Here is a 15,147-nt window from a genome sequence, read left to right as displayed (position 1 = left end):
CTGACAGCCACAGTTTCAAGATGGTTTTGAATGGGCACAGGTTCACCGCATACCGAGTTCAGGGCATAGACGCAAACTCCATCTGACACTATTATAGTTGCTACGGTTCCTGTAATGTCCCTTATAGCCACGGATGGCAGGGGTCAGCATTGCTGGAAACCAGGTTTCCTGGAGGGCAACGCAGAAAGCAGGTGTAAAACTTAACAGTTGCCGTAGCTCAGCCAGGTGGTGGGAGAAACTGCCACAATTCCACTGGAGAATGGTATTACCGTAAGGCTGGGAAGGCATGAAGTGCGCAAGGAGACAGGTTATGCCTCAGGGCCGCCTGCTGTCTCCGACAGATTATTTGTAGCCATTTCTATGGCGGATGAGGCACCAGTGATATCCAGGTCCGCAGGGGGCACTAAGATCTCCATTGCATCCTCATATGCGAAATTGATAGGGAGTGGTGGTGTTGGGGCCACCAGAGGGTTCTTTTACTTAGCAGACTACTACTTAGTTTGTGCTCTCTCTCTCTCTCTCTCTCTCTCTCTCTCTCTCTCTCTCTCTCTCTCCTCCTTAGGGACTTGCTGGGAAGTTTGCTCCAGAACAGCTTCAGGCACGAAGGATGACTTAAGCTCTTCGTCCAGCAGTTTTTGGCTCCTTGAGCCACGGGCGAGTGTCTGCCGTGGTATTAGTGGAGACCTTGGAAGAGAGGGCCCCAAGGGACTACTCCTGCATGAGAGGAGCTGGAGGAGGCTGCTGCTTCTCCAGCAGGGGGGGAGAGGCCGATGTTCCCTGCATTTGGGGAGAACGAGGGGCCTTGCTTCCGAAGTAGTTGCCTTGGGAGCAACGGAGGAGGATTTGCCCCCTATCACCAAGGAGGCAGATGTATTCTGGTGGCCAGGGCTCACTGTTCATTGCACAGAGTGAGGAGCCACAGGCACTTGGGACAGCAATGGTGATGTAACTTCAGTGTATGTTGACATTAACCAAATGGGGTGTAATCTTTCAAATTTACGGTTCGACTGTGTTACGTCTACTGGTCCAAGTCTTAACTCCATGATTTTCTGCTCCTTTTGGAGTACTGGGCAGTCTGGCGAGAAGGGGGAGTGGTGCTCACCACAGTTGATGCAAGTTGGAGGTGGCACGCATTGAGTATCTGGATGCAGTGGATGTCCACAGTCTCGACATGTGCTGGAAGTGCAGTGGGAAGACGTGTACCCAAACTTCCAGCACTTTAAGCACTGCATAGAAGGAGGGACATACAGTTTAACATCACAGCAGGAAACCATCACCTTGACCTTTTCAGGCAATGAATCACACGCTAAGGCCAAGATGAAGGCACCAGTAGCAACCCCGCTGTCTTTTGGTCCTCTGAAAACGTGCCAAATGAAATGAACACCCTGTCATTGTAAATTGGTGCGGAGCTCATCATCAGGCTGCAAGAGGGGGTCACGATGGAAAATAATCCCCTGGACCATGTTGAGTCTTATCATGAGTGAAGGAAACAAAAATATCAGCCAGCTTGTCACAGGCGAGTAACACTCGGTATTTGGCTGGGGATGCTGTCTGAATTAAGACTGCACCTTTTCTTATCTCTGACAGTGCTGTCACTGCTCCAAACTTATCCTCAAGGTGTTCAGTGAAAAATTGGGGCTTTGTCCGAGGCGAATATGGCTCTCTGTTCTGTAACTCTACGTTCCTCCCATGGTGTAGTGAGAGAGGGGACCGATTTAGGGTCACACCTGTCCACATTGTATTCGATCTTGCCCTTCAAGAGACTGCTGGCACTGTACGGTCACCAGCAAGAGAAGACAGTCTGCTTCATTGCGGGTCGTCGGCCCTGATGCCACACACACTGATCAGGGGTGCTCCCCACGGGCACCACCCACTCACAACAAAGGCCTACTGGCATGATGACTGTTGCCAGGAGTCCTGATGCTCAGGAAGACAGCCATCTACTCCTCGGCATACGTGGGGTGTTTACAGCTCGGGCATCAGCAGTGCAATCCCTGTGTTGTCAGGGGGCTACCACCAAATGGGTACATGACAGCCCCACCACAATGGCATGGCTAACGTGCTGGTTTTGAGTGCAGATAAATCCAACGTCTTGTGGGCGAAAGAGGACAGGAGACAACAGAAGATGACATACACTGGAAAGTGTCCTCCCCCAAATAGTTGAATCGCAGATGTAGACAAAGCCATGACAAGAGATTCAGGAGACCGAATGCAAGGGTACTCTGGCACCACAGAAGGCATTCTTCCCAATATGTCCTGCACTTCTGTAGAATTTTGAAAGCAGCACGTCAAACCATAGAATGGGACCTGAACTCATAGGGCCGAAAAGTGAGACACTCCTTTTAGTCGCCTCTTGTGACAGGCAGTAATACCTTGGGCCAATTCTAACCCCCATAACTGCAGGGGGGGGGGGGGGGGGGGGGGAAGGAAGAAAGGGTTGCAATAGCTCAGGGCCCCATGTGCACCACATACGAACTTGCGAAAGAAACATGCAATACCTGGTGGGTGGGGGGAGGGAGAAATAAAGAAAATGATGTTGGAGTTCTCAAAGCACAACTCAGAATGGTTGGTGTTTGAGGGAAGAATCCAGAAAGCACAGGCAGTAAAGCAATCACTGAAATCTAGCACTACATTTTAGGTGGCATGCTTGGCAACTAGGTGCCCCGGTTTTCTCAGTCAGTGTGGCAGTGGCCATTCACAGGGACAGAATTTTATAGCAGTCACACCAAAGAAGAATGCTGCATAGTTGTTACAGCCTTGCCTTTGATGGAGTAGGCTAGGAGATGGCTGTGACAGGACAACAATAGGAGGAGGTGGTGGTGGAAAATGTATGGGAAAGGCTTTTCATCTAGGTCTATTACAGGGAATCAACTGTTGGTGGTACAAGACGTTGAGAGCAGTGGTGGAATAGGGACAGAAATAGATGCTGCATAGGTAAGGTTGGGCAACAGTGTACTATTGTGGGAGAGCAGGGGGGGGGGGGGGTATATTTTTCATTTCAGTGCACAATGAGAGGTAGCCAAAATCCCTGCAGCGAATGTGATTCAGGTGTTCCAGACCCACGTGGTACTGAGTCAAGAGGAACACTGCTTGATGGTCAAACTGTGGGTATGCAGGGGATGGGAGAGAGAAGGCACAGGAGATCCGATTCTGGACGTGGTCGGGAGGGTAATTTCGGTCTTTGAAGGCCTTAAAGAGGTACACACCCAGCATGGCTAGGCTGTATGGGAGTGACTTCTCTGTGTGGAATGGGCGACAGCTGTCAAAGTGGAAATACTGTTGGTGGCTGGTACATTTGATATGGATGGAGGGCCTGACTGAGCTATCCATGATGAAGTTGACACCGAGCAAGTCAGCATGTTAGAGTGAGAAGGAGAAGGTGAAGTGAAGAGGGAGAAGGTACTGAGGTTCTGGAGAAATGTGGATAGGGTGTGCTCAACCTCTATCCACATCATAATGATGCCATCAGTGACTTAATCAGGTGAGAAGGGATTCTGGGTTGCTATTAAGGATGCCTCCAGATGGCCCATGGAGAGATTAGCATAAAATGGTGCCAAGTGAGGTCCACGGCCATACAAAGGATCTGTTTGTATGTGATGCCGTCAAAGGAGAAGTAATTATGGGTGAGGATATAGTTAAGACACAGTGACAGACGGAAGTTGTAGGTTTGGTGTCAAACATTGGGAAAGTCAATTCAATTGCAGCAAGGTCATTGGGATTGGGTGTGGTGTAGAGGGAGGTGACAACCAGGTGGTAATGGTAGAAAAACTGTGGATGGTTAGTGAACAGAATGGTTAATGTCTTACATGGGAGAGTAGGTTAGAAGTAATATGCTGCACAATATAAACAAAATATTTAAGATTATGTAACTACTACAGTTAAGAAAAAGTTTCAGAATTTTTATTTGGAAAAACCAATTTCTCACTCACTTGTCGTACACTTCCAGTGCACTCACCTGAAAATTAGTACCCTAGAACATTAGGTAACTACTAACAGATACCATTATTTACACCTGAGAAATACACATAAGATTGAAAAACTTACATTTGTGATAAAAGTGAATATAGATGCAAATTCTGCCTCAAAACACAAATCCACTTTATTGCACCCAGATGAGCGATGTTGTCACATATTTTATAAAGCTTCCTTTTCTGAATAAACAATAACAGTTTCAGTTACAATGGATGTGTGGTGTAGCCCAATTTGAAAATGTAATGTGTGTAAGAGTGCATTCATAAAACAAAGAGCACACTTTTACACAAATGCAACAATGTATCAGTGATCTCAAATTACACTCTCGTTCAATGCAAATTGCAGGAAAGTTGAGTGGTTTCTGTAAGATAAGAACGACTAATGGCAACATAGGACTCAGCCACAAGAGACAGAACCTTGTTTATCTTCTAGTTTACACCGGAATTATATGGACTCTTCAATGTGTCAGTTTCAGGAAGGGTGTTTTGAGCTTTGGTTGCACAAGGTTATGGTACATGTTGGTCCTGAAATACACTGTTTACTGCTCAAAAATTGACCGTCAATTTATGTAATAGTGCCTGCCCATGTACTGACTGGATTTGGTGATCAATTTACGACACAGCTAATTACTGTATGTCAGACATTTGTTTTATTTCAGAATGTCTTTACACACTGTGAAACCTGCACTATAGAGCCAAGTTTAATATATTTCAATGATGACTTGTGATACTTTAAAATGGCCACAGAGCGATTACATTACTGTACAACAGAATAAAGCTGTAAATGGATCCTATCACCCACCAGACTCATCTGATATAACTGAAAACTTCAGAACAGCTCAGTTCACCTGTACATAAGTTCCTCAATCATATTGTAATAATTGTGGAGACTAATCATCCAAAAATTAACAGCTAACATTACAGTTTTGTTAGTGAGACATCTTGTGAAACATTACTAAACGCCTTCTCTGAAAACTACCTAGAACAGAATTTAGAACCACATTCATGATGGACATTATTCAATTTAATGGGAGCAAATAGACCTGACCTCTTTGAGGATGTCCACATCAACAGTGACCATGATGCGGTTATGGCAACAATGATTACTAAAGTACAAAGGACGACCGAAACAAGCAGGAAGATATATATGGTCAGTAAACTAGATAAAAAAATAGGGTCATATCTCAATATGGAACTTTAAACTTTCAGCACATTGCAGGGGCATGTAAAGGAACTACGGTTTGAGCTTAAAAGAACAGTTGATCATCCACTGGGTAGATACGTATCCAGTCCAACAATTCATAATGGTACACAGTCACTGAAGAAACTTCTAAAGAAACAGCAATCATTGTATAACAGGTGTAAAACAGTGTAAGGCTTTGGACAGAAAGATGCTGAATGAAACTCTCTTGTGAAGGGAGCAACATGTCAAGCCTTCTGTGACTACCAGAGCAGAATACTGTCAACTTATCTTTCACAAAAACCAAAGACATTCTGGTCATATGTAAAGGCTATTACAGGCAAAGTTAGTATCCAGTCCCTAGGCAATCAAATAAACTGAGGTTCGTGAAGTAAAAGCTGAAACAGTTAACTCCATTTTCAAATGTGCCTTTACAAAGAAAAACTCAGGTGAATTGCCCCAATTTAATATTCAGACCACTGAAAAGAAGAGTGAAATCAGCATTAGTATCAGTGGTGTTGAGAAACAACTGAAATCATCAAAACTGAACAACACTCCAGGGCCCGATTGAGTCCCTATCAGATTCTGGTACTGAATTTGCAGCCAAGTTAACCCCCTTTGAACTGTAATCTTAGATCACTAACAAAAAGCCATGCTTGATAGTTTGAAGAAAGTGCAGGTCACACCCTTCTCCAAGAAGGATAGTAGAACTGATCCACAAAACTACTGTCCAATATACTTGACATCCATTAGTTTTAGAATCTTAGACCATATTCTGTGCTTGAACATAGTGCGATATCTTTAACAGATTGACCTCCTCCATGGATTTCACAATCATTAATCTTGTGAAACCCAACACACACTTTTCCCACAGGACATACTGAAAGCTTTGGATCAAAGCAGTCAGGTAGATGCAGTATTTTTAGATTTACAAAAAGCAGTTGACTCAGTACAACCCCTATGCTTACTGTCAAAAGTTTGATCATATAGGGTATCAAGTGAAACTTTTGCCCACCCCAGTAGCTGAGTGGTCAGCGTGACAGAATGTCAATCCTAAGGGCCCGGGTTCGATTCCCAGTTGGGTCGGAGATTTTCACTGCTCAGGGACTGAGTGTTGTGTTGTCCTAATCATCATTTCATCCCAATTGACGTGCAAGTCGCCGAAGTGGCATCAAATTGAAAGACTAGCACTCGGCAAACGGTCTACCCAACAGGAGGTCCTAGCCAAACGAGATTTATTTATTAGTGAAACCTTTGACTATATTGAGGATTTTTTTATAGGGAGGACACAGCATGTTATCTTGGATGGAGAATCATCATCAGATGTAGAACTATAACTTTGGTTATGCACTGGGGAAGTGTGGTGAGACAACCCTTGCTATTCATGTTGTATATTAACAATCTTGTGGACAATGTTAATGTTAACAGACTTTTTGCAGTTGATGCAGTTTTCTATGATCAAGTACTATCCAAAAGAAGTTGCATAAATATTCATTCAGATCTTGACAAGATTTCTCAGTGGTGCAAATACTGGCAACTTCCTTTAAATTTTCAGAAGTGTAAAACTGTGCACTTCACAAAGCAAAAAACCATGATATCCTATGGCTACAATTTCAATAAGCCACAGTTGGAACTGGCCAATTCATACAGATATGTGGGTGTAACACTGTACGGATATGAAATGGAATGATTACATAGGCTGAGTCCTGGGTAAAGCAGATGGCAAACTTCTGTTTATTGGTAGAATACTGGGGAGTGCAATCAGTCTACGAAGAAGATTGCTTACAAATCACTCTTTCAACCTGTTCTAGAATATATATCATAGTTATTCCTCCTCCTCTACCACCACCACCACCACCACCACCACCACCACGCATTAACAGCAAGCCACTGGGGTTTCCCATAACATTTTTTTTTTGCACTTTTAGTAGAAGGTAACAATACACTACTTCGTACTGGAACATGGCTGTACTCAGTTACATGATTAGTTACTTTCCACCGAGATTGGTGTCTGCAGTTCACTTTGTTGAGTATCTTTGACGTCTAGGGAGATATTTGAAATAGTGTCCTCCCTGCACTGCCCAAAACTGTTAAGGTGCAAACATTTCCATAAGCATATAATTTTTTTGTTATTTCATGTCTGTCACACCACAAACATGTCTGTTTCAGTGACAAGTGAATTGGCATCTTGCTGCATCAGTCTTCTTAGAGTACTTACAATTAGACAATATTTAAGACTAAATAGAATCAATTCACATCTAAACTTTTTATAGGTTTGTGCTGGGAACAAAGTCAGAGCAATAACTAAGTAGGCACTATGAATGGTCAAAGTAACAGAGGTAGTAGTATGAAGTTTACAAAAGCTTCAGTGAAAAACAATTTACTTCCCTACCAAAAAAATAAATTTTTTCAGTGGTGGAATCAACTTACTTCCTTATCTGCATAGTTTTCACTAGAACACAGCTGCTGAATAAACTGCAGGACTTCGGGCCAGCTCTGGTTTGGTAGCTCATGTTTCACCAGGATTCCAACAAATTGTGCAATGGACGTCTTCACACTTTTCTGCTGTTCTTTGACCAAAGTCTCCAGTATACCTTGTTTGATCCTGCATAAACACCAATTTAATAAGTGCTCATTGTTAATACATCAGAGTTGATACTACAGTCTGTACTGTAGCACATGAAATTTATTTACTTAATAGACGACAAAAAGGCATGACTATAATCATATTTTGACAAAGTCTACAGACTGTGCTTGAGTGGAAATTCATTTGGGTTCACACTGATAATTCCTCCATTTTATTAAAACATTAATTACTAGTATCTCAGGGACTAACAACTAGTTTAAATCCCTCATGAAATATGGATTTGCTATAATGGACACACATCCACTTTTAGACAAGCACAGGTGCTGATTTGGGGGGGGGGGGGGGGGAGAAATAGAAAGAGAAAGAGACTTAAAAAATACCTGAAGATAACAGATACCTGAAGATAAATTTGATAATTATTACATTTATTCATACAGAGCTACTAAAAGGTACTAGCTGCTAATTTTATTTTCCAGGAGAACTGGTTGGGTCATCAGTCCTCAGTCAATGGGTAGTTCATATGGAGTTAGTGACATCTGCCAGGAATGTGATGAGATAATGAAAGTACACAGGGGTGGTAAAATCTATCCACTGAAGGCAACACTGATGCCAAAGTGGAGAAAAAAATTATGAGGTAATGAAAGGATATGGATTGGGCCAGTAGGTAGGTCAGAAGAGATGAGGGGTCTCCCAAGGCTCATCAGTGGCAAAAGAAACCCCACCCATACCTAATCCCAATCAATCCAACTAAAGGTTAAGATAATTACAGAGTGAAGAATGCCTTCTTGTCATGAATTCAGAACAGTAAAAGTGACAAGACTGAAAACTTCATGGACATCAATAGGACTGACAATAATAAAGCAAGATGAGAGAAATGGTTACAGGAGAAGGTGGGTGTGACCCGAGCTCTGCATACTAAGACCACCACCCTTTTCCATTAGGGTCAAAGCATTACTGAGGGAGCAATAGCTGCTATTCAACAGTGACACCCCTAAAACTTAAAACAGGGTGCAGCAGAATGGGCAAACATCTAAAATCAATTAATGCAGAGTAAAAGAGGGACGACAGGGGCAGCTGTCAAAGTATGCAGGGTCAAAGGTCACCAGATGCAGCAAGCAACAAGAGATGCCCCAATCTCAACAATTCCGAAGGTAGTTTAAAACTTCATGTATCATAATTAACACCTCTATCACGGAGGAAACTGAGAACTAGTTTAAGTGTCTCTGAGTAGCCTGCCAATATTAGAGAAACAATTCCAAAGATCATGCTCATCATGGACAGCCAGAAGGTGGCGGCATTTCACTGGATATGAGCTGTCTACAACACTCCACAACCACAAGATGGGGTAGCTCATTACACAAAATAAAACTATGGGTTAGTTCAGTATGACAAATGCAGAGGCACGAGGATGGTAGATTAGTGGGGGAGTAGCTTACCGAACAATGTTACATTTCTGAGACAGACACCTTATCTGCACCAACAAATCCACATTCAAGACTGTCAAAATGAATATGGGACAAGTAATGGTTCGTCTAGCCAAGCAGTCTGCCAGTTCATTTCCTGCAATACCCACAACTTAGGAACCAGAAGTCAGTTAAGCAGGCAATATAAGAAAGGTCCAAAACGTTGTGAAAAGTAGATACCACAGATCAGTTGCCTGATACTGCTCATTGAATCACTACAAATTAGAATATAGTCAAAGGAGGCCCCTTTAATAAAGCTTAGGGCTCTGTTAATGACCATCAGCTTTGTCATAAATGCATGTTCCCGGCAACCAATGTTGTTCCTGACCGGCAGGACACTTAAAAGCATATCCAACCTTATTCATAGTTTTAGAGCTATCAGTGTAAATAAAGACAGCATGCCTATACTAATGAAGAACTGAAAAGAACAGAAACTGAAAACTCAAGGGAGCAACAGACTTCAGGACCTTGAAATAGTTCAGTCCTAATACACTGCCTGGATACCAAGGGAAATGTACAGGAAAAACACAGGGAGCACATTTTAAGGAGATGAGTCCAGGTCTCAGGACTGCAAAGTATGCTCCAAATAGTGATACCACCTGCGGGTGGGTGTCTGGGTCAGTGCCCTCATATGCAAAACTAGTGCGATTAGTTGGATGAGTAGGAAATTGTAGGATCACGATTGTGTAAGTGTGTAACAGCTGGTACTGTTTGAACTGAAGGATGATTCTCAAGTCTGCAAGCAGACTATCTACAGGACTAGACCACAATACACCGGAGTGGCCAGTCTGACTCCACAATGGCCTATGCCTTATAGTTTCATAGTGAAGGTGCTTCCAAATCAGACCTGGTACTCTTAGGCAATTAGGATGAAAACAGGGACCAGTAAATGCAGAGATAAGTACTACAATCTGCAACCCCAATATGTGCGGCGAGGAAGCACAGTGCATTAAGCTTCTGGAAGCAGCTAGTCTTTAGCTGAAAAGTGTGGAGCCTTTAGCTGAAAAGTGTGGAGCAGCCAAGTCAGCTTTTTATCAGACAGCAGTTCCAAAACTAAAGACTGCACAACTAAGGCCAAGCACAGTGTACCCAGGTAGATGGATGGATGGATGGCTGGCTGGCTGGGGGAGGGGACCACATAACGTGGTCATCGGTCCATGATTTAAGGTGGCAGAAAGCAAAAGAGGAACTGAAACAGCACAGCACAGCCAAGAGGGAAGGGGAAAAGGGCAAATAAAGAGGTAAATAGAATGTAAGGGCAGCACGAAAAGTAAAGAGCAGCAGGAGTGTGGGGGAATGGCTAGAGTAGGGGCACGCCAGAGACATGTACCAGCATCGCCACCATCCCTTCCCAATACCTGCACCATACCATGATCGTATCAGGTGAAGAAGGCAAGAAAAAGGTAAACAAATGGCATAGAAGACCAGATAAAACATAGGGAGAAGAGAGGGAGAACCTGGCCCAAGTGGAGAGGGGGCATTCATTGTGGAGTATACAACCCTAGGTCAACCCAGTATGGCCAATATGAAGACGGTAAAGGATGGTAGGTCCCCCTGTATGGGTGGAGGGAAGAACTCCGCCATGATGGCACCCTCCTTGATTGCATGAAGTTTATTAGTCAATGGGGTAGCCCACCAGGGGAGTCATCTCATTAGTAAGTAAAAAGAGATTTGACAAAGCCACAAATCACAAATCTGCCCCTAAAGGGGTCACAGGACGGGTGGTAGATGTCTGCTCTCCCTGTGACATTTGGCAATTCACTACTCAGGAGCCCAATGTAAGTGAACCGAACAATCAGCAGCAACCAAGACTGGCAAGAAGGTTGTGGATGGCAGAAACCAAGAGGTGGCTTGAAAAACACCTAACCTAAAGGCCACTCCTTAAGTCAGTACATAAAAAAACTCAGGTGAAGGAGGACCTTTTAATAAGGTAGAGGGCCCAACAGAAGGCCATCGGTTCTACAGCAAACAACCCATGCATGGCAGGCACGAGATGATCTTCAGTGCCAACAAAAGATGTGAAGGTACATCCCATGTGATCAGCAGATTTAGAGCCAACAGTGCAGAAAAACAATAGCACCCTGAAACTCTTGTAAGAGTGGACCGAATAAACAATGGACCACCAGTGTAGTGATGGGGGTACATCAGAGCACCATTTAAATTCGATAATTCAGAGGCTTCCTTTACCAGGCTACAGATTAGCTGGCTGTTTCTCAGGAAGTTCCTTGCGGGGTGGGGTAGTGGTTTTGTACGTAAAAAACAGTATTTCATTTGAGTCCATAGACATATCACAACACTGCCTGAACAGATATTTGAAAGTTGTGCAGCATTAGTTGAATTTAGTGAAACTAATTGCTGTGTTTTATAGGTCCCCTAACTCAGACTTCAGACCATTTTTGCTTAAGCTAGAGAGGGTTCTTCATTCACTTTGTAGGAAGTACCAGAAAGTAGTTATATGTGAAGACTACAATATTAATTTTGTACATGATTGTGCAAGAAGAAGGATGTTGGTAGATCTCCTAAATTCATATGATCTGAGGCAAACTTTTTTCCAACTAGGGTGCAGGGGAACAGTAGCACAGTCATAGACAATATTTTTATTCATTCTTCATTACTAGATGGGCATTCTGTTAGTAAAAAGGCGAATGGCCTTTCAGACCATGATGCACAAATTTTAACACAAAAAGGTTTTTGTACTCAAACCAATGTCGTATTTAATTACAAACTACGTAGTAAAGTTAATCCAACAGCAACAGAGTTTTTCAAAACTTGTCAAGGAACAAGAGTGGCAAGATATTTATAGTGCCAATAATAGATGATAAATACAATGCTTTCCATAATACATTTCTCATGTGCTTTGAGAGTTGCTTTCCATTAGAACATTCTAAACGGCTTACTAGCAGTCATTGACAGCCCAGTTGGCTGACTAGTAGGATAAGGATATCACGTAGAACAAAGCGGGAATTATATCAAAATGTTAGAAGTAGTCAAAATCAAGCTACAGTAGCCCATTACAAATAGTATTGTAAGGTGCATAAAAATGTTATTAGCAAGGCAAAAGTATGTGGTATGCAAACAGAATAGCTTACTCACAGGATAAAATTAAAGCCATATGGTCAGTTGTGAAGGAACTGTCTGGTCAGCAGCACAAGGTTGATGATATAAAGTCAGTTCGCAGTAATAATATTTCTGTTACTGATAAATCAGATATATGTACAGTATTTAACAACCATTTTCTGAGCATCGCTGGTGAATTAAATAAACAATTATTTTCTACAGGAAATCATAAATTTCCTAGCAAATGCCTTTCCGAGATTGACATCAGAAATACTCCTCTGTGATACAGACAAGAGGGACATTGAGTCAATAATTATATCACTGAAGACTAAGGACTCTCATGGTTATGATGGAGTGTCTAGTAGAATATTAAAGTACTGTGCTGCACATGTTAGCCCTGTATTTAGCCATATTTGTAATTTTTCCTTTAGGAATGGTCAGTTTCCTGAGCGATTTAAGTACTCAGTAGTAAAGCCACTTTATAAAAAGGGAGAAAGGGATAATGTAGATAATTTTAGACCTATTTCTATGCCATCAGTGTTTGCAAAAGTTATCAAAAAGGCTGTGTATGTAAGGTTAATTGATCATTTTATATCACACTATTTGCTATCAAATGCACAGTTCGGCTTTAGAAGTTGCCTGACAACTGAAAATGCTATATTCTCTTCTCTCTGTGAGGTACTGGATGGGCTAAACAAAAAGTTTCGAACACTTGGCATTATTTTGATCTCACAATATTGCTCCAGAAGTTGGACCATTACGGAATAAGGGGAGTAGCTCACAATTGGTTCACCTCTTACTTTAGCAACAGGCAGCAAAAGGTCATTATTCACAATGTTTGTAACGGCTGTGATGTGGGATCTGAGTGGAGTACTGTCAAGTGGGGGGTGCCCCAGGGATCAGTGTTGGGGCCACTTCTGTTCCTCATTTATAGAAAAGATATGTCCTCTTAGTATTATGGATAACTCTAAAATATTTCTGTTTGCTAATGACACTAGGTTGGTAGTAAAGGATGTTGTGTGCAACATTGTTTCAAGTAGTGGAGTACATGACCTCAGCTCATGGCTTGTAGAAAATAAACTAACGTTAAATCACAGTAAGCCTCAGTTTTTACAGTTTTTACACACAATTCAACGAAACCTGACGTTTTAATCTCACAGAATGGGCAGATGATTAGTGAAACTGAACAGTTCAAATTCCTAGGTGTTCAAATATATAGTAAGCTGTCGTGGAAAGCACATTTCACTATTCGAACGGTATCCAAAGTGAGTGATACTTCGACACGTAAATTAGTCTACTTTGCTTATTTTTCACTTACGTTGTATGGTATTATGTTTTGGGTAACTCTTCCCATTCTAGAAGGATATTTTTGGCTCAAACAGGCGGTTCGGATAATAAGTGGTGAGAGTTCACGAACCTCTTGTCGCCCTCTGTTCACGAGCCTGGGTATTTTGACATTGGCCTCTCAATATGCATATTCCTTATTGTCGTTTCTTGTTACCAATATTTGTTTATTTCCAACAATAAGCAGCTTTCACTCGGTTAATACTCGGCAGAAATCAAACCTCCATTTGGATCGGACTTTCTTAACTCTTGTGCAAAAAAGGTGTGCAGTATACTGCTGCATCCATTTTCAATAAGCTGCCACTTTAATTCAAAAATCTTAGCAGTAATCCACATGCTTTCAAATCTAAACTGAAAAGTTTCCTCATGGGTCACCCCTCCTATTCTGTCGAGGAGTTCCTTGAAGAATTAAGCTGATTCTCATTGCATTGCTGATAGCGTTTGCTTAAACTTATGGACTGATTTTCTTTCAGGTTCATGAACATTTATTTTTATCTGTTATTACTTTTAAGTTGTAAGTTCATGTACTGACATGTTTCATGACTTTTGAGATTTGCTCCTCAATTTGGTCCTACGGAACTTGATATGTAAATAAAATAAAGAGTCAACCAATCTGTACCCCAAGTGGTGTTGGCAAGGAAGCAAAGTACAGTAAGTTTATGCAAACAGCCAACCTTCATATGACGGATCTGGGGCAACCAAGTACACTCCTTGTCAAAAAGAACACCCAAGAAACAGAATTGGTCGACCACAGTCAGGTGTTGGGCATTGAGGTAGAGCTCCAGATCGGGACGGATCGTAATATGGCGACAAATGCACCAGTCTCAACTTAAGGGGGAGAACTGAAAACTATGAAAGTTTGTTCACATGGAAGCAAATCAGATGGCATCCTGGAGAATCCACTGAGAGGTGGCTTGCCCAAATACAGAAATAATCCACATATAGAGCAGGGGTAACCAACAGTCCAGCAGAAGCTTCCAAGTCCATTAATATCAATGAGAAAAAGGACACTTAATACGGAGCCCTGTGGAATGCATTTTTCCTGGGTCAGCAGAGAGCTGAAAGTGGTGATCAGTGGGATAGGAACTGGCTAATAAAAATCGAGAGGGGGGGGGGGGGGGGAGATCACTCACTGAATGTAAGGAGGATGTGATGGTGCCAATCAGTGTTGTAGGCTTTAGAAGATTGAAGGAAACTATGACAAGGTGGCATCACTAAGGAAAGGACTGCCAGCAGACTATTGATCCGAGACACTCTCGCTCAAAAGCCGCATTGGCAAGGAGATAAAAGGTACCGACATACAAGGACGCAAATGAGCCAACAAGCCAACATCTGTTTTTGTAACTTGAAGGGGACAATGGACATGCTGATCGGCCGATAACTATCAAGGGATGATGGACCTTGCCAGGCTTAAGGACAGGAACCATAATACCACTTTCCAATGAGAGGGAAAAATGCCTTCAAGTCAAATATAAACACCTGGATGATTGAGGTGTTGTAGTTGGTGATGGATGGAATCAAGGCCAGGAGCTGAACTGTGGGAAG

At 42.5% G+C, this 15,147-nt stretch overlaps 1 protein-coding gene across 1 annotated transcript in view; it reads right to left on the bottom strand.

Annotated features, from left to right (window-relative positions):
* LOC126268163 (importin-4-like) overlaps nt 1-15,147 on the bottom strand; it is a 124,042-nt gene that overhangs the window by 91,210 nt on the left and 17,685 nt on the right. Inside the window, exon 3 of the mRNA XM_049973740.1 lies at nt 7,582-7,756. Within this exon, the coding sequence (XP_049829697.1) occupies nt 7,582-7,756 (175 nt within the window). The remainder of the gene's footprint in view (nt 1-7,581; nt 7,757-15,147) is intronic.

This window comes from Schistocerca gregaria, chromosome 4, assembly GCF_023897955.1.
Source record: "Schistocerca gregaria isolate iqSchGreg1 chromosome 4, iqSchGreg1.2, whole genome shotgun sequence".
NCBI lineage: Eukaryota > Metazoa > Arthropoda > Insecta > Orthoptera > Acrididae > Schistocerca > Schistocerca gregaria.
This window is presented reverse-complemented; position numbering and strand designations above follow the sequence as displayed.